The 24,405-nt window shown below is 48.5% G+C and overlaps 8 protein-coding genes across 8 annotated transcripts; 2 read left to right on the forward strand and 6 right to left on the reverse strand.

Annotated features, from left to right (window-relative positions):
* The first annotated feature begins 98 nt into the window (after positions 1–98).
* On the forward strand, positions 99–8,593 carry LOC6551607 (tyrosine-protein kinase hopscotch). The gene is made up of 10 exons (XM_001977096.3): positions 99–1,905; positions 2,124–2,284; positions 3,006–3,212; positions 3,402–3,721; positions 3,783–4,245; positions 4,374–4,723; positions 4,794–5,230; positions 6,964–7,142; positions 7,206–7,370; positions 7,545–8,593. Exons 1-10 carry the CDS (start codon positions 844–846, stop codon positions 7,732–7,734), a joined length of 3,534 nt encoding a protein of 1,177 aa, XP_001977132.1. The 5' UTR covers positions 99–843; the 3' UTR covers positions 7,735–8,593.
* Positions 8,594–9,152: 559 nt separating this feature from the next.
* Positions 9,153–10,122, reverse strand: LOC6551608. Its single transcript, XM_001977097.3, has 2 exons — positions 9,796–10,122; positions 9,153–9,725 (listed from the first exon to the last, which is right to left on the reverse strand). Exons 1-2 carry the CDS (start codon positions 10,002–10,004, stop codon positions 9,566–9,568), a joined length of 369 nt encoding a protein of 122 aa, XP_001977133.1. The 5' UTR covers positions 10,005–10,122; the 3' UTR covers positions 9,153–9,565.
* Positions 10,123–10,757: 635 nt separating this feature from the next.
* On the reverse strand, positions 10,758–13,445 carry LOC6551427 (segment polarity protein dishevelled). Its single transcript, XM_001977098.3, has one exon. The coding sequence runs from the start codon at positions 12,953–12,955 to the stop codon at positions 11,090–11,092; it is 1,866 nt and encodes a 621-aa protein (XP_001977134.2). The 5' UTR covers positions 12,956–13,445; the 3' UTR covers positions 10,758–11,089.
* A 537-nt stretch (positions 13,446–13,982) lies between these two features.
* LOC6551428 lies at positions 13,983–18,511 on the reverse strand. The gene is made up of 2 exons (XM_001977099.3): positions 17,846–18,511; positions 13,983–17,412 (listed from the first exon to the last, which is right to left on the reverse strand). Exon 2 carries the CDS (start codon positions 17,397–17,399, stop codon positions 14,646–14,648), a length of 2,754 nt encoding a protein of 917 aa, XP_001977135.1. The 5' UTR covers positions 17,400–17,412; positions 17,846–18,511; the 3' UTR covers positions 13,983–14,645.
* Positions 18,512–18,612: 101 nt separating this feature from the next.
* Positions 18,613–19,131, reverse strand: LOC6551429. The gene has a single exon (XM_001977100.3). It carries the CDS (start codon positions 19,000–19,002, stop codon positions 18,673–18,675), a length of 330 nt encoding a protein of 109 aa, XP_001977136.1. The 5' UTR covers positions 19,003–19,131; the 3' UTR covers positions 18,613–18,672.
* Positions 19,132–19,262: 131 nt separating this feature from the next.
* Positions 19,263–20,088, reverse strand: LOC6551430 (uncharacterized protein C1orf131). The gene has a single exon (XM_026982975.1). It carries the CDS (start codon positions 19,949–19,951, stop codon positions 19,403–19,405), a length of 549 nt encoding a protein of 182 aa, XP_026838776.1. The 5' UTR covers positions 19,952–20,088; the 3' UTR covers positions 19,263–19,402.
* Positions 20,089–20,206: 118 nt separating this feature from the next.
* On the reverse strand, positions 20,207–21,082 carry LOC6551431. Its single transcript, XM_001977102.2, has 2 exons — positions 20,972–21,082; positions 20,207–20,875 (listed from the first exon to the last, which is right to left on the reverse strand). The coding sequence occupies exon 2, from the start codon at positions 20,813–20,815 to the stop codon at positions 20,243–20,245; it is 573 nt and encodes a 190-aa protein (XP_001977138.1). The 5' UTR covers positions 20,816–20,875; positions 20,972–21,082; the 3' UTR covers positions 20,207–20,242.
* Positions 21,037–24,344, forward strand: LOC6551432 (mannosyl-oligosaccharide glucosidase). The gene is made up of 2 exons (XM_001977103.3): positions 21,037–22,850; positions 22,913–24,344. The coding sequence occupies exons 1-2, from the start codon at positions 21,065–21,067 to the stop codon at positions 23,806–23,808; spliced, it is 2,682 nt and encodes an 893-aa protein (XP_001977139.2). The 5' UTR covers positions 21,037–21,064; the 3' UTR covers positions 23,809–24,344.
* Positions 24,345–24,405: the final 61 nt, after the last annotated feature.

Here is a 24,405-nt window from a genome sequence, read left to right on the forward strand (position 1 = left end):
ATCAATGTATCAATATGTTTCGAACTGTCGAAAAAGAACTAGGCCACCGCGTTGCCAACTATTGTTTCACAGGGTTCGATAGCATCACCAGGGTTCGATGACATAACTACGAAGTGGCTCGGCCATCGGGCAATCGATATCGGGAGGTGTAAATTGTCCGATAAATTTCACAGCTATTCGTGGCTTGTATTGTATAGCTTCGCAATTGCATCTTCGTTTTGGCTACAGGCCCACTTTAAGATCGAAGGCGACTGTAAACAAGGTGCGACTACTTCGTCGGCGGTGGCACACAGCTAGTCCAGTGGCCCTGCCACCACCCAACCCCCAAACTGAGGGATCTTGTTGGCGTTTCGGGTGTCTAATTTCGGACCTCTGCACTGTGATTTCCGATTTTCGTTACTTTGCTGACGGATCGCCCCAGTGGCGAAGTAGTTCTTCCGCGGCGAGTTGGCACGTCGACGGCGATTGCTGGATAGGCGATCGGCGCCGGCTACGGAGAAGAAGCGGTCTGGGTGGTTCTCCGCCAGCGGCATCCATGGAACTCCCGCTGGAGTTCGGAGCATCCTTGCAACTGCGTTGGAACTCTTCTTAAGGGTAAGAGAATCGCCGATTCCGGGAGCATTCGCAGTATTCCGAAAAGTAGCAGTACCCGAGTGCAACTCAAAATAGGCACGGTGATCATTGGGCAACAAGAAGAAGACAGTGGGCGGCAAATTCCTAGAAGAGCTCCCATGATCTAGTTCCAGTTCGGCCGCAAGAGGAAACTGCTCCAGCCAAAAACTGGGATTGCAGGAGGAGCAGAAAGCACCCGGCCCAGAGGCATCACTCACCGACAATCCACTCATGGCCCTGCCCAACGGGGGAGAGGATAGAATGGACGACAGCAGCAGCGGACGCACTTCGCTGGCGGACAGCGCCAGCATGACAAACTCCTCCCTGCGCAGCGGCACCTCCTCACAGAGCATCCACACCAACGATGACACAATCCGTGTGTTCAACTTCACCACCGGCGAGTTTGAGCGCTTCCATCCCAACATGCTGTGCGAGGAGATCTGCAATACCATGTGCCGCCAGTTGGGCATTGCCCCAATTGCCCAGCTACTCTACGGGATAAGGGAGCACTCCACATCGCGCCGTTCATCGCCGCTGGTGCGTTTGGATCTGACGTGGTGCCTGCCCGGCGAACGACTCAGCTGCCAGCTGGTCTACTGCTTCCGGATGCGGTTCCGAGTGCCCGAATTGGACAGCCAGCTGGAGCTGATCGACGGACGGAGCCACAAGTTCCTCTACCGCCAGATGCGCTACGACATGCGCACCGAGCAAATCCCGGAGATTCGCTATCCGGAGCACAAGGACAAGTCAACGGGTCTGGCAGTGATGGACATGCTGATCGACGATCAGGAACAGACGGAGAATCAACAGGCGATACGCTCCATTGAGAAGCTTTACAAACTGTATTTGCCACCGAGCTTGTGGCGCGCCCACAGCTTCTTTGTGGGCTCCAAGATACGCGAGGTGTTCCGCAATCTGAAGGCCAATTCGCCGAGTGTGGAGCGCCTGAAGTGGCACTACGTGCACCAGGTCTCCCACCTGGCGCCCACCTATATGACCGAACAGTTCACTTGTAACGTTCAGTATCTGCCCAACGAGGAGGTGGCCCGCGGTAGCGGACCCATCGGCACCAGTCTAGCCCACTCCACGTCGTCGCTGGCCAGCTCCGGTTCCACCAACACTCTGTCCACGCTCACCACCAACAGCCATTCCGTTGCACTCGGCGGCAGCGGCAAGAAGTCCAAACGACGATCCGCCAGCGGTGCAATCGATGTCTATGTGCGGGTCTTTCCACACGACTCGCTGGAGCCGGGACTCAAGGTGGCCAGGGTCACCTCCGAAGCCACACTCAAGGTAATTGTGACCATGAAGCACATAAATGAGGTACAATTCAGCTAAGCTTCCGTTTGAAATGTATAAATCTTCTGGTTTTCCCACCAAAACCAACAATATTTTTTTTTAAAACATGTTCACTGATATGACCCACTGATATGGGTCTTTCAAGCTTGTTGAAATGTTCATACTTATGTAGCTTTACTAGCAGCCAACTGACAATCTCCTTTCCTGTGCAGTGGATCCTGGTTGGAGCCGTGGAGGGAATTTTCATGATCTCCAAAATCAACGACACCTCTGTGAGGCTGGAAATCGTGGGTCTGCCCAAGGGCTACGAGATGCAGTTTCGGACGGAGAAGGAGATGAAGTCCTTCATCTCCTACCTGGGCATCTACATCAGGTGAGTCCAAAAGCGTCGGTTTCGAGTTGAGTAGTGTTTTCCCCAGAAAGTAACAATTAGTCGCCAATGTTGTTATTCTAATCACTCTACTGATGTTAAACATCCATTGATTTATAAAAACCGCACTCGATTCCACGAATGCATTTCATAAAATAATACGGAAGCAAACAATAAATATTTATATTTAAAAACCCATTACAGTTGAGTCTATCGTAAACAAGGCATTTGATAACACGATTAAAGACAGTGCTTGAAATGCTTACCCATTTCGGTTTAAATGACCCTTTGGTTTTTGTTAAATTCAAATCGTTTTACGTTTCTAATCTAATCACAAATCAGTCTTTGTTTCATGAAGCAAATTTGAGTCCTAAGCTAAGCTAAATGTTAAGTTTTATGAAATGATTCGATGTTAATGCTTGGAATCTCTTCCAGCTCAGAAAAGTTGACTTAATTTAATAATTACGCACTAATCAAGTTTAAAAAATGCATGCTATGGAAATTGAAAAGCCAGCACTTGCTCCATGTGCCGTCCTTTATAAATAATTCTCAATAAAGTTGATTGCACATAATCAATCCATTCTTAGACTCATACGTAATCGAAGAAATGACGTAGCAATGAACTGATTCCGAGCTGCGAATCACTTTCCCAATAGCAAATAATAGTAATAATGCCAAGTTAAAGCACCCGTAACTCATACCTCCCATCCGTTTCCCCTTTCAGATTGTCCAGCAAATGGATGCAGGACCTGTGCCACACCTACCGCACGCCCTCCCTGGAGGAGCTGAGCTCCCTCCACTGCCATGGACCGATCGGCGGTGCCTACTCGCTGATGAAGCTGCACGAGAACGGGGACAAGTGCGGCAGCTACATTGTACGCGAGTGTGACCGGGAATACAACATATACTACATCGATATCAATACCAAAATGTGAGTACACACGCCCACATTATCAGTTACTTCCTCGGCTCTTATCACGCTTCCAAATTGTGCTGTATGCGGTGCTGCATAAATACTGGGTGCTATTTGCTACGAGGCTATAATGTAGCGAAGCCATTGCCATGTGAAAATGGCAACAGTATAATGGGTGTATCTGAACCGTAACCCTTTCTTTTCCAGCATGGCCAAGAAAACCGATCAGGAGCGTTGCAAAACAGAGACGTTTAGGATCGTGCGCAAGGACTCGCAGTGGAAGCTGAGCTACAACAACGGGGAGCACGTACTGAGCTCGCTGCACGAAGTGGCGCACATCATCCAAGCGGACAGTCCCGATCGCTATCGCATACCCGCCTCCAAGTACGATAAGCCGCCGCTGCTGCTCCTGCTGCTGCCAAAGAACCTCAAGGCCAAAAAGACTGACCTGCAACTCAGCGAGGCGGAGCTGCAGCGCCGCAATCCGCAGATCTTCAATCCCAGGACGGATCTGCAGTGGTATCCAGGTGGGGCATACTATCCATTGTCCTGGTTCGTTCTGAGTTTCTAATCGCTCGCCTTTCGCAGATTCAATTTCGCTTAGCGACGATGGCATGATGTTTACAATGCGCGGCGATTGGATCCAACAGAGTCCAGTAAAGGATGTCTCTGTGACAATGAAGATGCTGAAGAGCGACGGCAATTTCATGGAGTTCTTTAGTCTGGCGCAGACCTGGAGCCTCATCCAATCGCCGCAGTTCCTCAAGCTGTACGGCCTAACGCTCGCCGATCCGTACACGATGGTCATGGAGTATTCGCGCTACGGCCCGCTTAACAAATTCCTGCATTCGACGCCCAATGTCACGCTGCATTGTCTTCTGGACCTGATGCACGGATTGGTGCGCGGCATACACTATTTGGAGGACAACAAGATCATCCACAACTACATACGATGCAGCAATCTGTACGTGACCAAATACGATCCAAATTCATACGTGCTAGATGCCAAAATCAGCGATCCCGGCTATCCGCGTCCCTTCCGAGAATCCGAGTGAGTAACCCCCTCGCATCTTGTTCGTCTTACCTTGTAAAAGTATTTAAGTTGAATGCTGAAATGGCAAAATCATCAATTCGCATGAGCTAATAAAGGTATTTATATTGGATTCTTTCTACTTGCAGCTCGCCGTGGATACCTGTTAAGTATTATCGCAATTTGCAGGCGGCCAAGACGGATCAGTTTGCCCAGCTGTGGGCGTTCGCCACCACTATATACGAGATCTTTTCGCGCTGCAAGGAAGATCTGAGCAGCCTGGGTCAGGAGCAGCTAATCAGGCAGAAAAATCTCGATGGCAACATACTCAAGATGCTCGATCAGGACCTGTGTCCTGCGCTGATCTTTGAGACAATAATGGATGGGTGGTCCGATGACGAGACTAAGCGGTTCAGTCACCACGACATATTCTCCCGCCTGAATACGATCAAATCGGAAATACTGCCCAATTATATGCCGCCACCCGAGATCGCAACGAGTAAGTTCAACGGGCGAAAGCCTCAAGAGATTGGCAAGCATTTCAATTGTGGCTACGCTTTCATTTTCAGATGGAACTGGGGACGAGGAAGTGGTAGATAGAAGCGACATATCCCTTCTTCCCATGCCGAGCTCAAAAATGTTGACGGTAATAACGCTGACCAGCGAGTGCCGAGTGATCTACAACATGGAGAACATGATCGGCCGGGGTCACTATGGCACTGTGTACAAGGGTCATCTGGAGTTCAACGACAAGGATCAGCCGCGGGAGCAGGTGGCCGTCAAGATGCTGAACGCCATGCAAGTGTCGACCGACTTCCATCGCGAGATCGGCATCATGCGCACCCTCAGTCACCCCAACATAGTCAAGTTTAAGTACTGGGCGGAGAAGTCACACTGCATCATCATGGAGTACCTGCAATCCGGTTCCTTCGACATCTACCTACGCTTCACGGCGCCCAATCTCAATAATCCACGCCTCATCGGCTTCGCCTTGGACATTGCAAACGTGAGTGGACTGCGAACATTTATGGCTTAAGCTTTGGAACTGAACAAGTTTTCGGAACAAGGGAAAATCAAATGCGAAAATACATATATTTCGAGGGTTTTGCATCATAACTTTACCAAATATGGACACGCAGCTGAGGAAATGACTCTTTTTTAGAAAGCCAATATATTTTATAACGAGTTGAACGAGATATGGCAATTCATATTTGGACCACTCATTCTATTTTTATGAAAAAAACGACAACTTTCTGCCGGAAATGAGAAGATCTACTTTTGCAAAAAAACTAGTTATTTACTGTGTGTCTTTTCATCATAACTTGACTAAAAATTATCACAAAGCTACAAAAATGACTGTTTTGTGCAGCTTATTATTCATACTAATTATCCCTATCACTTTTCGACAGATTTGGGGAATTTCATTTTTGTGCCAGTTTTCGCATTTTCGATAAGGGGTACCCCTTCAAAATTTGCAAAAAATTTCAAAAAATTAGCGTGTCCATTTTTGAACGCAGTTTGATTGGAAATTTAATTACGAACTCAACGAGGTATGGCATTCCATATTCAAACGATTATTTTTGAAGTGGTGGCCAAAAAACCGATTATTTTATGACCCAAATTCAAAAATACGGTTTTTGGCAAAAATGCTGATATTTTTGATGGGCATTTTAATCATAACTTGGCTAAAAATGATCGTAAAGAAAAAAGAATAACTGTTTTGAGCAGCTAATTACCAATGCTAACGACCCCTATCACTTTTTGATAGATTTTGGAAAAATAATTTTTCGGTCAATTTTCTCATTTTTTGTAAGGGGTAACATCATCAAAACTTGCAAAAAATTGCAAAAAATTAGCGTTTCCATTTTTGAACGCAGTTCGATTGGAAATTTAATTACGAGCTCAACGAGGTATAACATTCCATATTTTGACAATTATTTTTGAAGTTGTGGCTCAAAAGCAGATTATTTTATGACCCAAATTCAAAAAAATGGATTTTGGCAAAAATGCTGATATTTTTGATGGGCATTTTAATCATAACTTGGCTAAAAATGATCGTAAAGAAAAAAGAATAACTGTTTTGAGCAGCTAATTACCAATGCTAACGACCCCTATCACTTTTTGACGGGTTTTGGAAAATTCATTTTTCGGCCAATTTTCGCATTTTTTGTAAGGGGTAACATCATCAAAATTTGCAAAAATTGGCAAAAAATTTGCGTTTCTATTTTTGAACGCAGTTCGATTGGAAATTTAATTACGAGCTCAACGAGGTATAACATTCCATATTTTGACAATTATTTTTGAAGTTGTGGCTCAAAAGCAGATTATTTTATGACCGAAATTTGAAAAAACGGATTTTTGGCAAAAATGCTGATATTTTTGATGGGCATTTTAATCATAACTTGGCTAAAAATGACCATAAAGATGAAAGAATTACTGTTTTGAGCAGCTTATTATCACTCCTATAACTTTTTGAAGGATTTTGGGAAATTAATCATTGGGTCAATTTTTGCATTTTCGATAAGGGGTAACATCATCAAAATTTGCAAAAAATGGCAAAAAATAATTTTGTTAAAGTTCGAACACAAATAGATTTGGAATTGAATTACGATTATTATTATTATTATATTTGGCCATGGCTTCCCAATGGGAAGTCATAAAACTGACCACTTTGGACGGGCAAAAGGAAAACAAGTTTGGTCTAATACTAAATGCAAATGCAAATGCTTCTCGCCGCAGGGCATGAAATACTTGTCCGGCATGGGTCTGATCCACCGGGACCTGGCCGCCCGCAACATTTTGGTGGATCACAACGGCGATGGCGATTGCGTCAAAATCTCAGACTTCGGCCTGGCGCAGTTCGCCAATTCGGATGGTTATTACTACGCGAAAAGCAAGCGGGAAATTCCCATTAAATGGTAAGGACTAATATCTTGATATAGGCAGTATCCGCGACTAAATATCTTCGCTTCCCCAAACAGGTACTCTCCGGAGGCCATCTCCACCTGCAGATTCTCATCGTACTCGGACGTTTGGAGCTATGGCGTGACGCTATTTGAAATGTTCTCCCGCGGCGAGGATCCCAACCTGGTGCCCATGCAGACATCGCAGGAGGACTTCCTCAACCGCCTCCAAAGCGGCGAACGGTGAGTAATCTTGAGACAAGCGCTTTAGGTTATCACCAAGTTCAGCCGAACTTATTCACATGCGATAACCTTGGCAAAGATTAAACCAAATTTGACAGCTGTGGGAAGCTAGATTAGTTTCCCAAGAATTCACAAGCATTTTAGAGTAAAAACAAAACCTTCGTTTGCTTGCAGATTAAATCGACCGGCCAGTTGTCCAGACTTTATTTACGACCTAATGCAGCTGTGCTGGCACGCGACGCCGCGTTCGCGGCCCAGTTTCGCCACCATAGTGGACATCATCACAAGGGAGGTGGCCACCAAGGTGGCGCATCCGAGCGATGGCCACCAGTTGCCGCCGAATCAGCCGGCGGATGCCGAGTGACTGGAGACGATGGTTGCGCAAGCAACCACAGAATGATATACACATACCTAGGCATAAGTTCTTTTAAGCTGTTAGCATTTAAACTGTACGTTTTTAAAACAACGCAAGAAAGCCCCAAACCACTTGACGCAATCCTTGGCTTAAAGCGCTTTCGGAAGAATCACAATGCCCCCACACCAAATCCAGAACACTCACGCCTTCGCAAGCCTTTTTGGATTCTCGCCAGATCTTAGTTTTATTGTTGTGCTTACCACAGGCCACCCACTTCCTTGTCATTGCGCCCCCTCTTGACTAAGCGGATGTCCAGACTTTATATATATTCATATATATATATATAGATATATATATATATGTGTATATATGTATATGTATAAAGAAATTCTCAACCTACTTTGTGTTATACATTTTAGACCACTTTGTTAAATATTGTTAAGCTTGAGCTTCAACTCTTTTCTTGTAATGCCCACGCAAAAACACTAAACTAAATATAACGTGTAAATAATAATTAAACTAGTTAAAGTTAAGGGCTTAAACGAGACGGCAACACACGGTAATTTACACGATATGCGGCGGCTGGACGGACGATCGAAAGGATCCGGTCTGTTCGGCGGTTCTATTAAGTTAAATCTACAAGAAACATGTGCACATATAGTCCTAAGGTATGTCAATTAATGTTGATCAAATGCCATTTTAACCTACAATACTTCGAAACAGAAACGAATTATATATTTACAAGCTATACAAGCCACTATACAAGCCGGTATATGCACAACCACACACCCGCAGGCACAATAACTTATTATTGATGTTAACGAGAAAGGATATTTCCGAAATAAATCAATTTTCTTACGTGTTTAAATGCGAACTTTTATTAACTCGTTAAGTGTATTTGGGATTAGTCGTAGCTCTTGGTTTGAAGCATCTATTCTAACATTTCCACATGGGAATTCTTATCTAGAACTTCATATGCGCATATAAGGGGTACCTACAGAAACGAAAGGGATAGAGGTACATTTGGAGAACCTATTTTGCTCATCGTGGTTCCTAGTCTACTTGTGGCTCATTAGGGGCACAAGACAGCGAGTAGATATTTTAGAATTGTTTAGTGGAATATCCGTGCTGATTTCAACAGTTTGCATTTACTTTCAGACACGATTTTAACAGCTTTTTGTGAAATTCAGTTCTTATTACGTATATGTACAGATGTTTACTTATCCTCATTTGCCTATGCTTCACTTATATCTAGTCATTATCTAATGCCGGCTCAGATTTCAATCCTTATCCGGTCTTTCCTTATAGCCTAGTCTTCAAACGGCGGTTTTTGGGCAATATCATCAAGAATATTGTCGCAAGATATTAAATAAGGACTTGATTATCACTTAGAATATAAATTCCTTATGTCCTAATTAAGGATCAGATACACATCCCACTGCTTAAATAGAAGTTAAATATAAGTCCCAACTAGTTAGTGGGCAACTATCTTATACTCTTAAAGAAACTCTCTGAAGGTCCATAAAGACTGCCCCAATTTACTGAACAAACTGGTCTGCATATGGATTTCTTACAATTAAATGCAATTCCTACTGAAACAATTAATTGGCCCTAACAAGCCTGTTGTGTTAAATTTGAAGTGCAAAATTGAAGCATCGTAACTAGCTGCTATCTTCTACTCGAAGCCAAACTTTCTGGAGCGCCGTACAGCTGGGTTGCTTCTGGACCGTACTATCGATGGCCTAAAACGACTAATGCTTATAGACGAATCCGCATGACGATAGAGAACGATCTGCAACCGGTTACTTTGGCCAGATCAGCATTGGAATTTCGACGGGTGCTATGAGCTCTCCGCGTTCTTCTTCTTGAGCGTCTCCAGGACGCCGGCGAAGTTGGCCGTCTTCTTTTTGGCCGACTTGGGCGTGGACGTCTGGCTGCGGACGCGCATTTGGGTGGGGGCCACATCGTCGCTAAAATCGAAGTCGTTGGCCTTTTGCGGTCTGCAGATACAGGAGGTTAAGCCATAAGTTATGAATTCAACTCTTTAGCTTGGGATGCAAGCAATCTTACTCCTGCTCAATGGCATCGGTGGCCTGCTCGAGTTCCTTGCTATTGCCGCCCGAACCCGCCTCCGGCGACGGAGCCCTGCGTCCCGGGAATTGCCACTGCAGTTCCGGAATATTTCCGGACTCCAGCATCAGATAGTAGCTCTCCAGCTCCTCCGCGTTGGCGGAAAACTTGTCCGCCGTATTCGCCGCCGGCTCCACATCCGTTGCCATCTTTCTCTTGGCTTCAATCAATCTAAATATACTGGGAATTTGTGTTTATTTGCAAAATAAAATGTATAGTCTACGCGAACTTTCTGGCAAGAAATCGATAATTTGATTTGGCTTGTTGTTCGATAAGGGGTCTATCGATTTTCGGGCTTAGTGTTGCAAAGTGGCAGAACTGGGCGGTTCATTTGAATGCCTTCGCTGCTCGAAATGGATTTTCTATTTATAGTTTTCATTATTCTTTTCTTTATTAAGTACACACCCATACCCGGAATGATGCCGTTGCGAGTGCACACATCTTCAAGGATTGTTCTCGACGGCGTATTGTTTGGCTTAGGGGGAAGAATAATATTATCTTGTTTAAACTTGTACTTTTTATGGAGAAAATTTGAGATAATCAGTTTTTATAGGCTTTTCACTTTGTCTGTGATCCAAATATTATTGGTCTATGCTAAGAAATGAAATCAACCATAAATAGAGCTTCGTTTATAGTTCTTATTATATATAATAAGATATAAATGTATGAACAAACTTTTACAAAAAAAATTACAAATTAAAACTGGCAATTTGCATTACACTGGAAAATCAGCTAAAAGCGACGGCATAGATAAGAGCCCGACCGCATGCACATGGAAAAGCCATCGATTATTCATTTTATTTGTATTTATTTACTTTGTGATTACTAAATTCTTAGAACTTTATTCAAAATCATCCTCGCGCGTCGTGCTGCCGTCTCTGCTGCTCCGTTCCGTCCGTTCCTGCACACATATATATATATATATCATATATCTCAGTTGATCTGATCTGATCGGGTCCACAACCGATTGCTGCCGGACACGGATATCCCTGTGGTGCTCCTTGTTCCTCACGAGACCGCTGATCATTAACTCGTTGCGGCTGGGTGTTTAGCGTTCTTTTCTATGACTTACACGTACCATACATATACATAAGTATTATTATTATTATAATTATAATTATTATATTGTTGTTTGCTGTTTGCTTGCTTTGTATACTCGTATATAAAAAAGAATAATCGTACATATTTAATTTAATTAATTAAAAACACAATTTGATTGCAAAAAGAAAGGTTTCTACAATACGTAATTAAATACGGATACGTCCTGATCGTTGGTATTGTTGCCGCCACCGCCGCCGCCTCCACCGCCGCGATTGGAGGAGCCGGAGGATTTGTTGGAGCCGTGGGCGGCGATGGTCAGCTGGTTGGCCTGATGAATCACCGAGGTGATGTCGCTCTGCGACGCCGAGATATCCTTGCTGGTGAGCACATCGCTGCTACTCGATCCCGACGAGATGTGTCGCTCGGCGATGCCGTACTGGATCGGCTGATAGCCGTGACTTGGATTGTACGTGGCCGAGTATGGCATGTAGATGGGCGGGTTCGGGAGCGGCCCGATGTCGCTGGTGATGCTCTCGGTGTCCGCATGGCTTAGCGCATGGCCGCCATGCCCGTGCGGCAGCTGGTGCGGATGCAGATGTCCTCGGCCCAGCAGATTGGGATTGCGCTCCTCGTTCACCACGTAGTAGCACTGCTCCGAGAAGGTCAGCTTGTTGACCGTATGCTTGATGTAATTGCTGCGCAGCATCGCTGAGACGATCCTTCGCGCCTCCCGCCTGTCCTGCACATCCTCCACATTCTCCAGCACCCAATTGACCGCATCGGCACCGATGAACGCGTTGGGGATCGTGATCTTTAGCCACATGCGATCCCTGATCTCCAGGCCGCTGTCCGGCTTCGTCATCGCCTTAACGATCTCCTCGAGGTTGTTCTGGTCCAGTCGCTCCTTGATCGGCTCCGCAATGTCGGCAATAATACTGTCGTGCGATGTGAGGGCCTGGGTGTGCGCCACCCAGGCACCGGGATCGATGGGTCGCACCGGCTCCGTGCGCGGAATGGTGAAGTAGCCCTTGGGATTGGGATCCCAGCACTTGGCCACCACCAGCTTGATGGGCCCCGGCTTTTGGACCACTTCTCTCAGCACCCGAACGGCCTCGTCGTTGGTCATGTTCTCGAAGTTCACATCGTTCACCTGCAGGATCATGTCGCCCGGCTCGATGCGTCCATCGAGAGCCACAGCGCCGCCCTTCATGATGCTGCCCACGTAGATGCCGCCGTCGCCGCCGCGATTCGATTGGCCGACAATGGATATGCCCAGAAAGTTGACGGCCTCCATGTTAATGGAAACAGTGATGATATTTAGGGACATGGTCGAGTCGGTTATGGAGCTGTAAGAGGAGGTGCGCGACATGCTGGGCGCCCGTTTTTTGCGCCTCTGCGGCTTCTTGCGCACCTGCAATCGCTGTACGCTGCTGTAGTCGGTCATATCGCGGTCCAGCGTCAACTCGGATTCGGTGCCAAAGAGACTGGTCGAGTCCAGATCGCTGGAGAGCACGGATGCCGATTGATATGTGAGCGGTGGCGGCTGCAGCAACGGATTGCCCATCATCTTCTGGTGGTGGAGCACCTGCTGCTGTTGCTGCTGCGCCAGCTGTACAGGCTGCACCTGCTGCTGCTGTTGGACCTGCTGCTGATGCTGCTGCTGCTGTTGTTGCTGCTGCTGCTGATGCTGCTGCTGCTGCTGCTGAAGCTTCCTGTTGGTCAGGCCCATGCCCAGTTCGCACTCACTGGTGGGCAGTTCGGAGCAGTTATCGGACTGATTGGTACCATCGGCGGAGACCAGCCAGGACACCACACGGCCATTGAAGCAGGGCAGTATGGTGGTGTCGTCGGCTATCTCCTCCTTGACCACACCAAAATCGGCGTCCATTGACTTGAAGAAGTACTTGTAGTTGTTGTTCTGCTTGTTCAGCACCAGCTTGAAATCGCGCAGCGTCACCTGGGCGGATGGAATGGGGATCTTCACCAGATACGGCGTCGTCTCATCGTCGATGTGGTATATCACCTTCGTCTCCTGCCCGCCGCCCCTGTCCGCGTCCATTTTTGCTGCGCCGACTGCGGAAATCCACGGAAAACTCGACGAAAAACACGATCAAGCCAAATGCGACGGTATCAACGCGGTGGGGTGGAGGGGAGGGGAAAGCACAGGAAAAACGAAATAACCAAGGGAAAACCCTTTACAAAATTCACTCGATTCTGCTTTTCTCCCCCTGGTCTCTCTAGCCCTCTCGCTCTCGCACGCGTTTCTTTTCTTTTTCTTTCTCTTTTTTTGGGCTGGGTATTTCGGTTCAATGGAAGCGGCGGCTGCGAATGCGTTTTGAGCGGTGTCGATATAGCTCCATTAGCTTGATTTCCAGCGCTTTAATGTCGGTGCACGTATCGGGGGCGGGGCGAAACGAGCATATTGCTAGTTTACCAATAATTTTGTTAGAATTTTGAGACTAAAAAAAAACAGTGTGTTAGCCGCTCTTCACGCACGGAATACCAAAGCGCCGGCCACCTGGTCACACTGGCAGCGATGCCAGACCACTGCAATCCCCATGGCATTTCGATTTTTCCCTCCTTTTCATCAAAAGAAATTTACCGGAAAAATTCCAAAACAAAACAGGATTAAGTCCATTGAGTTTTATTTCTAGTGGACAAAACTCTGGCCATCGAAGTTCGTTTTGCAATTTTAAAGTAGTTCATGCCCCTTTACAACAAAATACCAAAGCTATCGATAAGTATCGTTAAATTTCAAATAAGTATTCAAAACAAAGTGTACATGTTCCATTTATTAAAATAAACCATAAAGAGTACTTCCCCTCGCATATTACATGACAAGTCTTGCACTTGTTAGTTTTATAACTATAATAATTTGAATTCGTGGTAGAAAAGCTTTGTGCTTAACAATTAGAGCCCACAACCCTTTATATAAATTTCTCTGAGGAAACCCAGCCATTTGAACCCTGCGGTTCTTATCTTTCTTTACTTTCCATACAGAAATCAACAGCGTTGGCTGCATCAGTTTATTATTAGAGCTCCACGATTTCCAGATAACCCCGCATGCCATTTATCACACAATGGCGCTCGTTATTTAAATCAGTTTTCTCTTTTATTTGTATGCTTTAAAGGGGATCACTTAAATATACACTCGACTTAAAAGCTAGTCCTCCATTCCGGCGTAGACACATGTACGTCCGGCTTTACAAGATTAAATGAACTACGATAATTGCCGTTTAAAAAAGTGTTTCGAAAGTGGGGACTTGCGGGGAAGGAAAAGGGAGAAGTGGCGGGAGGCGGTATTTATTTCAACGTAGTTAAAATTAAAATCAGGATTGTTTCCTCGGCCGCACGGAACTTCGTATTCCCTTCGAGTTCGGCGAGCATTTTACGAATAATTATTTAGTATATAATTACAGGTGTGTCTGTATTTATGTATGTCCGTCTGCTGTTTAAGATATAAGGTATATAAAGTATATATATATATATACCTTATATATATATATAAGTCCTATATATATATATAAATATATATATATATGTGTCTATATATATATATAAATTTACGCTACACTAGCTATTACAACTAAGTTAATGGTTTTACAAAAAAAAACTTGTTTACTACTGCATAAAACAAATTATCGAGTGTCCGCTTTGTGTGTGTGTTTGCGTGTGTGTGTGTGTGTGTAAGAGGGTGCTGTGTGTGAATTATTTTTACAATGTGATAAGTGTGTCCACCTGCCCCAAGCTCACTTGATGTTGACCATCTCCACCAAGGCGCTGCTGAGCGACAGGCGATCGACGACGTCCAGCAGAATCTCCACATCCTTGATGGTGTTCACCGCTTCGGGGGCGCCCATCAGATTCACATGCTTGCCATCGATGTTCGCATAATAGCACTTGTTCTTGAAGATGATGGCCCGATCGTAGGGCACCCGGCACTTGCTCCTGTCCAAGACGGCGCGTCGGAAGAGCACACACGACGGCTGATACTTGTGGCGGTCCTCCTCGGCTATGTTGTACGCCTTGAGATCGCCGGTAAATATGGTCATTGTCTGGCGGGTCATCAGCGAGGGCGACACCTTGTACAGGGTAACCTTGCTCGTCCATTTGCCGGAGGGCAGCTTAATCCTGGACGCCACATTGGCCAGCTTGACCAGTGGCAGCTCCAGGCAGGTGCGCTGCTGGCGCGTCACCTTCGCCGGCGACTCCTTGGACGTGCTGATCACGTGCCACGTCTCGTAGCAGGTGATCTTCTTCACCATGCGCCCATCCTCCTCGCAGAACTTGGTGGTCTCGGGCGGAAAGTATTGGGGACTGCTGGCATCGTCGGTGCAGACACTAGCTGGTATTAGCTCACGCACCTCCTCGTTGCGCTGGTCCTGCTGCATCTGATGGTTCTCCTTGCTGCGTCGCTGGGGACTCAGGCTCGGCTTCTTGAACACCGGCTGCTCATCGACATCGGTCAGCAGATTGCCCAGCTTTCTGTCCGCACGCGCATTCACCGTCGACGCTGTCGTGGACAGCACATTGCGGCGATTGCTGCTCCATTTGTTGACTGCGGATGCGTGTCCCCCGATTGCTCCGGATGATGCTGCTGGTGCGGCTGCCTGTTTGGGATTCTTACGGGTTACAATCGATGCCGGTATATCATCGTCATCAAAGTCCAGTACTGGATCCGGATCGTCCTCCTCGGTGTCCACGTCCGTGGGGCACAGCTCCTTGCCCATGCTCATCAGCGGCTTCATCGACTGCGTCTTCTTGCCCATTTCGGTGTTGAGTATCCTGGGCCGGGGCTTGGACTGCTGCGTGTGACTCTGATGACTCTGGATATGCACGGGCCCCATTTTGGTGTTAACACTACTGTTGCTGGCCAGGATCTTGATGCGCTTGGTCTGATTGCCCACCGTGTTGTTGCTTGCAGCAGCGGTCATGGATTTCTCCGAGTTGACAGTGATCGATTTCTTATCGCCGACACCCAAATTGCTGGAGGGGATGTTCTTGGTACGGGGCCTGCCCACAGCGAGCTTTTTGCTGGGATTACCGCCGGCTGCAGCGGCCATAGCATTGTGTGATCTGCTAATGAGCACATCGTCCTGGTTGATAATGTCATCGATATTCACAATGGTGAATGTGGGCACATCCTCCGACTCGGATTCGTTTTTCGCATCGTGGCTGGCGGCACCACCACCAGCTGAGCGCGTTGTTGGCGTGGAGCTGGCCGAATTCGAGTTGGTCAGTGAGTTCATCTTGTAGCTGCTACCCCGACGCTGTGGCAGCATCCTGGCTGACACACTGCCCGCCTGGCCCATCTTGGGCCGCGCCGTGCTCGCACTGTGCGCGCTCGTCTTGCTGGTGCCGCCATTCACCACCGGCACGTTGCGCTGCTGGGAGTTGCCGCCGCCGGCGGATGAGATGATCATGCGCTTGCGGGCCACAGGACTCTCGTTTTCGCTGGTGTCTAGTTTACGTTTGGCCGTGGCGGAACCAGAGCCATGGCCCGATCCGTCCGTCATGCTGGCATTGCTTCTGGCCATATTCATGGCCATCGTGCGACGCATTTGCTGCAGGCTGCTGGGTGCATTGCGGCCGCCACTCGAATTGATGGATATCTTGGAAGTGGCGCCGCTGGAAGTCGTCGTGCTGGCATTGACATTGCTCGCCTTCGGTGGACGTCCACGTCCACGCTTGACTGGCGGCTGCTTGCGTCGCAGTTCCTGCTCGTACTCGGCCTCGCTCATGTCCTCATCGTCGTCGTCGTCGTCGTCCTCGTCGGACTTGTGCAGTTGGGGATTGAAGGCGGCGTCCGCCAGCTCGTCATCATCGTCCTCGTCCAGTTCCAGCAGATCACTAATGTCGTCGTCGTTCGTAAACAGCTGCTTGGCCTGCCTGCCGCGGCTTCCGAAGGACTGGCCACCGCCATCAGCCAAGGTGGCCATGTACTTTGGCGTCACCATATCCTCGCTGGCATACTTCGGATTCGGTTTGATCGACCGCCGCGACCGACTGGCCGCAATGGTGGGCGGCGGACTCTCCGATACACGCTTGGCGGCCGGTTGCTTGTACATCTTGGGCGTCTCCGATTGGACGGAGCGCCGTTGCTGTGGCTTGAGCAGACCCAGCTTATGGTGACTACCGGCCGGGGTATGAGTGCCGCCCCCCAGCAGCAGATTGCCGCGTCGCTTGGCCAGATTGCTGGATTGCTGCTCCTTGACGGACTCCCTGATGAGCTTCGAACGCGCCGATGGCGGTGACGGTGATGGCGATGACGCTGGCTTCACAGCGTGCCTGGTGCGCGGGGTGGGCTTCTCTTGGACCACGGAGCGACGTCTTGTGCGGGTCTCTCGCAGCTCCTGCTGCGCCTCCCGCTGGTTATCCCTCTTCCTCAGTTTGCCGGCTGGCGTGCCTCCACGCGTAGGCGACTCCTCGTGCAGATTTCTTACGGAGACGATGCAAGGACGTGTCTTGACGCTTTCAGCTGCCTGTTTTTTTCCAGCTCGCATCTTTCATGGGTAGCTGGAATCGGAGGTAAAGACGAAATGGATTATTAGCTGCATTGTGACCATTTACGATGAGTACAGTGGGTGGTGGATAGTGAGATCGTGTGATTTACTTGTAACCTATCAGTAGTTTGTTAAAATGTCTAATTGATTTGAGCATAATGTGATTGAATTTAACATGGGGATTATTCACAAGCGCACTGCCTTACTGTCCAGGCACAACAATGCACCCCATACAGCGTAGCCAGGGCCCACTGTATTCAACTGATATGTGTGTAATGTGCCGCTGCTCTGGCAACTCTGGCGCCTATTTTCGTCACTTTTTCGCGCGCCAGTCGTTGCACACACACATGCACACGCAGGCACTCACACACGCACAGAAGCAACACGCACACACAAACAAATATGGAGCGACGGGAATATCGTTTGATTGAAATTCAGCTGCTTACCTTTGCAAATCGCTTTACATTTTCTCGGGCGTTAATGCTTGCCTTCAATTTAATCGAACTTTTCGCTGGCACTTTCACAACGCGCCGCTCTCTTTTGCTTATTGTTCGCTCGCTGCAACGCTGCTGCTGTTGCTGCCGATGGCCACACTTAATTGGCAATTTTTTTTCGAGCTGATCGTATTTGGGGTTTTGGACTGGAGATTGCCTTTCTATTTGGGATGTTTTTAAAACGCTAGGATGCACAACAACAACAACCGAACAACTGAGCTGCAGAACAGAAAGCAGAGCAGCAAAAGTGGTGGCAATAGTGGCCACACTGCTAGCGCAGAGCAACGCAAACGGCGAAAAAAAAATGAAGGAGAAAGAGAGGCGGCAGCGCAACCAGGTGGCAACGCGCTATGGCGATGTTTTTCTACCCAACTGTACCACACACACACATGCACGGCGACCCTGTGTGTTGTTGCTTTTCTCGACGGCTTTTTCAACGTTTTCCACTTTGAATTCCACACAATTGTCGACACAAATCGTTTGACTCGACTGCAATTGTGACAGCTAGATGTGCGCACCGAATTGTATTTGCTTTCTAACACGATTGTCACGATTACGCTTCCCGCGCTCGAAATTGTTCGCTCTCGATTAGAAATGGAACTGGAAAGAGAGGGGATGGTTGGTGTTGCAAAGCGTCGGTCGGCCAGTGCTGCAAAATGTTGCTTTGGCTGGGCAAACGGTCACATCGAATTGTTAACACCGATTTCCTATTCCTCAGCTTAATTTTCAATTGGCATTTTTATTTATAACATAAACAATTTGGGTACACTCGCATTGATCTACTTGAGGGCCGAGGGCTGTGGGCAGCGGTACTTGGCCATCTCTACCTCCGCCTCGGCGTAGCTGAAGCGATTGAAGCTGTAGTATTCGGGCACCTTGTAGCCACCGGTGGCAGAGGCACCTGGTCCCACGGGTCCAGTGGTTGGCTTCACACAGTTGCTGGTCAGTCCCACAACGGTTGGGGAGGATGGGGCACCCGACTGCGAGGATGAGGCTCCAGCTGAAGATCCTGGGGCGCTGGGTCTGCCGCCACCGGAAACGGGTCCGCCCTTGATCTGGCTGTAGCAGCGGCTCAGGGCCGGGCGCAGGGCACGCGATGGCGAGAACATGTTGGACTTGGTGGGTGGCTAACTTGAATCGTTTAATTCGCAAAATAATTCACGTAATCACGTATCAACAAAGTGGTCGTGTTGGGTAACGCCAAAAGTGCTCTTATTGGCGAAGAATCTGGTAAGGCCACTTCAAGCGCAAAGCTGCCACCTAGCCAAACAGATAAGCACTCAGCTGAAAATCACTTTTTTCTGATTTAAATATTTAAAAATTATTATTATATTATTATATTATTAATTATTATTTATAAAGTTATTAAGGCCGTGGTGGGATAATTATATATCACATTAATTTAACCAGATTGCGGCATCGTTTAGGCTGGAAAATGAAGACATTATTGAACAGTACCTTTTTTTGACTAAACTAGTTTTATTAATAGACTAAGACCTATGCAAACAACTATTTTCTCGTCTTGAATTTCGGCTGCGCCTTGCCGTAGTGCTGATCGATGTGTGAAACAGGCGCCCGCTTCTTGTCGTTGCGCTCCTTTTGCGATTTTGTGCGGCATTTAACGCTGGCGGCGCCCGCTTGGTTTTTGCCCAACTGATGGAACTTCTTGCGCTCCTCGCGGATGTTTTTCAGCCGCTGGCGTTCATCCTTCAGATCCTTGTAGTTCTTGGACGCCTTTTTCAGTGGCTTGGCGCCCAGTTTGACCAGCTGAAACATTTCCATCTTGCTCTTGTTTTTGATCACCCGCTGGTTTTTGATCGCAAAGTTGAGGACCTCGTGGCGCGCCTTCTTGATATCAAATTCGGGATTCAGTTCGATGCCGCCCTCCTTGGTTTTGTGCGACTTCTGGGTGCCATCGTCCTGCTTTTTGGTTCCACTTTTCGGTGGAAACTGCGGTTCATGAAAGACGAGTGCCTGGAACTCGGTGGTTTCCTGCTTCTTCTGCAATGCCAATGCCGCTCGCGTGGGCACCGGCTTGAAATCCGCGCTGACGTTCATTATTGGCTCAGTTCTCTGCTTATTTCCAGCAATAATAGTGTAAATAAAGTGAAATCAAAATATTGCATGCACATGTACAGTGCAGAAATGTACTAATTCTTACGTAGCGCCTATGCCCATCTGGCAGCATCGCTTGGTTGTGTGGCTTGTAAGGTGGCGCCTTAAAAGTCTCTATTACGTCACAAATTATCTTTGTTTCAAAATAAGTTGTTTAGCAAATTACTATTTACATTTGATATATTAAAACACATTACATTTACATTATATTTTTTTATTTATATTTGCCTCTGGTCAAAACTCATCTGGCAGACAAATCGCATCCCAACCCGTTGTGTCTTCATCTCCAGCGATGGAATCCAGCTTCCAATTGCTCTGGTCATCCAGATTGTTGAAGGGATTGGCATTCAAAGGACCCGACCAACTGGGTACGCGACTAACTGGCGGTGGGATGACATGTCCGTAATCCTGTTTCCGATGCCTGGCCGCTTTCAGTTTGATTGCCGCGTTGGGTAATTGTAGCACAGACTCCTCGTCGTGGGATGAAGTAGAATCAGCCACATTTACTATGTAGCTGATGGGATCCAAGCCGAACTTGTTGATTTTCTGGGAGGATAGGCTGTGGTGTCGCGGCAGATGTGGATTTCCCTCACTACGTCGCCGTGCCCCTCCGTTTTCCGGCTTAAGCCTTACGTTTCCCAATCGGCCGCCATTGATGACATTCCTCTTGGATATCTTCACCTGGGGCGACTGCGTTAAAGGAGAAGGGCGAATCATGGGCAGCTTTTTGGGACGGGGCATGCTGAGGCGACCATTTGCGTAGTCATTGCGTGGATTGGTGAAGATACCCGCCAAATATTTAAGCATTTTCTGGCACTAACAAATTTGTGATGGATGCGAACGGCTCAGAAACGGATTTTATTTTAGCTGCGACCGAGAAAATGTGATAGAAAAATTTTGAAGTGGTTTGGACTAGAAGTTGTATTGCTTGAGTGCAAACACAAAGTGTTACTATTTACTTACGTATTTCTTTTATTTAATGTATAATTAATTTGTATTATTTAAAAATACAGCAACTACAGCAAGGACACAAACCCTGGCATACCACATACATAGATGTACTCCACACCGGGTTGGAATCGCTCCGCGAGGATCTGGCAACGCTGCGCGGATCGAAATAAAAAAGAAAACAATGCGCTGGCAAGAAAAGTGAAGCAACAACAAAAAGCCGATAAAGCAGAGCCAAGGGAAAAGCGCAAAATGGCCAGGAACACGGGCAGTTCCTCGGGCTCCACGCCCGCTGCATCATCATCGGGATCTGGAGCAGCAGCGGCGGCAGCTGCAGCAGCAGCGGCATCCAATGCCAAACAGAAGCGCAGCCCGGGATTCAGTTTATCCTCGAATTTGATTCTGGACAAGTGGAAAACGATGATCGGATGCGTCTGCCTGGCGATAGCCTCGTACTTTGGCTACCTTGGCTACCTGGAGACGCGCGTGAACACGCCCTTCGATCACCAGAAGATGGTGGTGCATGCCGGCCTGGAGCAGCCGGATCGCTACTGGGGCTCCTACCGGCCATTGACGTACTTTGGCATGAAAACCAGGGATCCGCACTCCCTGGTCATGGGCCTGATGTGGTACACGCCCAGTAATCTGGGTCCCGGTGGCCAGGGCATTCGCCACTGGTGCGAGCAGGGCGACAAACTGGACTCGTACGGCTGGACGCATCACGATGGCCGCTCTTTTGGCGTCCAGGAGATCCAGGATCTGCCCTTCGAGCTGAAGACCTCGTTCGTGAAGTATCCGGAGGGCAAGCAGTACGGCGGCGACTGGACCGCCAGAATCTCGGTGAGGAATACGACAAGGGCGTGGGACAAGAGCATCTCGCTGATCTGGTACGTTGCATTAGATGAGCGCACCAATGGCCACATTAAGTACGTGTCGGATGACAAGAGTCCGGAGCCGGGCGTCTATGGTGAGGCACAGGGCCTGGGCGAGTTCCAAGTGCGTTTCCATGCCGTCAAGGGCAAGATCTTGCACAAATCCTACCTCAGCACAGTGGCTCCGTCGCTGGCCAAGCTCAAGGATACGCTCTTCTCGCACTTTCGCGCCTTCGCCGACAAGCGTGGCAACCGCTTCATCGGACTGCCTGGAGAGATAGTCTCCCAGAATGGTCTGCCCTCCACCAATCCGGAGCCCAACTTCATAGCCATACAGATAACGGCGGAGGTGGACTTCACGCTGGACATCACCTACCAGTCCACGTCGGGCTTCTCCCTGGGCGAGTCCATACCCAAGCCGCCGACGGGCAGAGCCTATCAGGAATCGCTGCAGGCGAAAATAGCGCAGTTTGAGCAGCGATTCGAGGACCGCTTTCAGCTGAAGCAGACGGGTCACTCCCCGGAGGAGGTGAGATTCGCGCGGAACGCTCTCAGCAATCTGCTGGGCGGCATTGGCTACTTCTATGGCTCCAGCCGGGTGCAATCGGTGTACACCAAGAACCCGGTGCCCTACTGGAAGGCTCCACTGTACACGGCCGTGCCGTCGAGGAGCTTCTTTCCCAGGGGCTTTCTGTGGGATGAGGGCTTCCATGGCCTGCTGATCAGTGCGTGGGACGTGGACATCGAGCTGGACATCATATGCCATTGGTTCGATCTGCTGAACGTGGAGGGCTGGATACCCAGGGAGCAGATCCTGGGTGTGGAGGCGCTGGCCAAGGTGCCCGAGGAGTTTGTCACGCAACGGAACAGCAACGCCAATCCGCCGACGTTCTTTCTCACGCTTAAGAAGCTGCTGACCAGCCACCGGGCGGAGTTGTCCCAAAACGGCAGATTAGCCACACTGGAGCGGCTGTATCCGCGTGTGCAGGCCTGGTTCAACTGGTTTAACACCACGCAGAAGGGTAAGTTACTACGTTGCCTGCTATCCTTGTCTAAGTGGTGTTCATTGCTGCGCTCCTTCCAGGTGAGCTGATGGGCACATACTTGTGGCGTGGAAGGAACGCGACTACCATGCGTGAGCTGAACCCCAAGAGCTTGTCCTCCGGCCTGGACGACTATCCGCGCGCGTCGCATCCCACGGACAAGGAGCGCCACCTGGACTTGCGCTGCTGGATTGCCCTGGCCGCTGGCGTGATGGCCGAGTTGTCCACCCTGTTGGGCAAGGACGATGCCAAGTACTACGAGACGGCGTCCTACTTAACCGACAATGTGCGACTGAATCGCCTCCACTTGGCGCCTTACAGCGAACAGTACGCTGACTGGGGTCTGCACACGGACCAGGTGAAGTTGAAGCGTCCGCCGTCCATGGCACCGCAGCAGCAGCAGCGGCATCATCATCACCACTACCAGCAGCCCGAAATGGAACGTGTGACCGGTGAGGAGCCCACCTATCAGTTCGTGGACAGCACCTTTGGCTATGTTAGCCTGTTTCCGCTGCTGCTGGAGCAGCTGGATCATGATTCGCCGTATCTGACCAAATTGCTACACGATCTGCGCGATCCGGAGCAGCTGTGGACCAACTACGGTCTGCGTTCGCTGTCGAAGAGATCACCGCTCTACATGAAACGCAACACGGAGCACGATCCGCCGTATTGGCGCGGCCCCATCTGGATTAATATCAACTATCTGGCGGCGAAGGCGCTCCATCACTATGGCAAAATCGAAGGACCGAATGCGGAACTGGCGCGCCAGATTTACGCCGAACTGCGCGACAATCTGGTGGGCAACATCTTGCGGCAGTACAAGCGCAGCGGCTACTTGTGGGAGCAGTATGATGACACCACCGGCGAGGGCAAAGGCTGCAATCCCTTCACCGGCTGGACGGCCACCGTTGTCCTCCTGATGGCCGAGCAGTTCTAGAGATCCGGTACGGGTTCGGTTACGGTCCTGGTCTGCCTGCCAAATCTGCTGTGAGTTCCTCAACGAACATCCCTGCCTGGAATCCGTGAAATGATCAATGCGTTTGTGTTTGGAATAGCTGGGTTTTCCGTGACCCGGCCATCGCATTAGGTCCTCCCAAACGATAAACGTTGCGGGGGCACCAAATAAATGTACTTGAAATGTAGCAGAACTATGGCAGATCCTTTTAGTTTTGGTGTGTCAGTTGTTTTGGCACCAACTCTATCCAAAGATTATGGCTCGCTGTGGTTTTAAGTAGTCTCTATGTTAGCATGCTAAGATAATTAATTACCAGCAATGCGTAGCTTTTAAAAACCATGTGTTTGGCGATTCCACGTCGGTGAAAGCCCATCTATTCCTAGTTGACTGCCCAAATTGCGTGTAGTCCTTAGTTATTCCACGCTCCAGTTGCTGTACGATACTTAAGAAACTTTGACAACAAACCGAGTGAAAAGTAATCATTTCTAGCGTTAAATAGACGAATTTTAAAATTGCAACCAATGCGTAGTTTTATTTCATTGAGGAGGATTTTGCCGCAGCCTTTTCCGAAAATGCTAC

This window comes from Drosophila erecta, unplaced genomic scaffold, assembly GCF_003286155.1.
Source record: "Drosophila erecta strain 14021-0224.00,06,07 unplaced genomic scaffold, DereRS2 tig00000279-arrow-arrow-pilon, whole genome shotgun sequence".
Classification (NCBI taxonomy): domain Eukaryota; kingdom Metazoa; phylum Arthropoda; class Insecta; order Diptera; family Drosophilidae; genus Drosophila; species Drosophila erecta.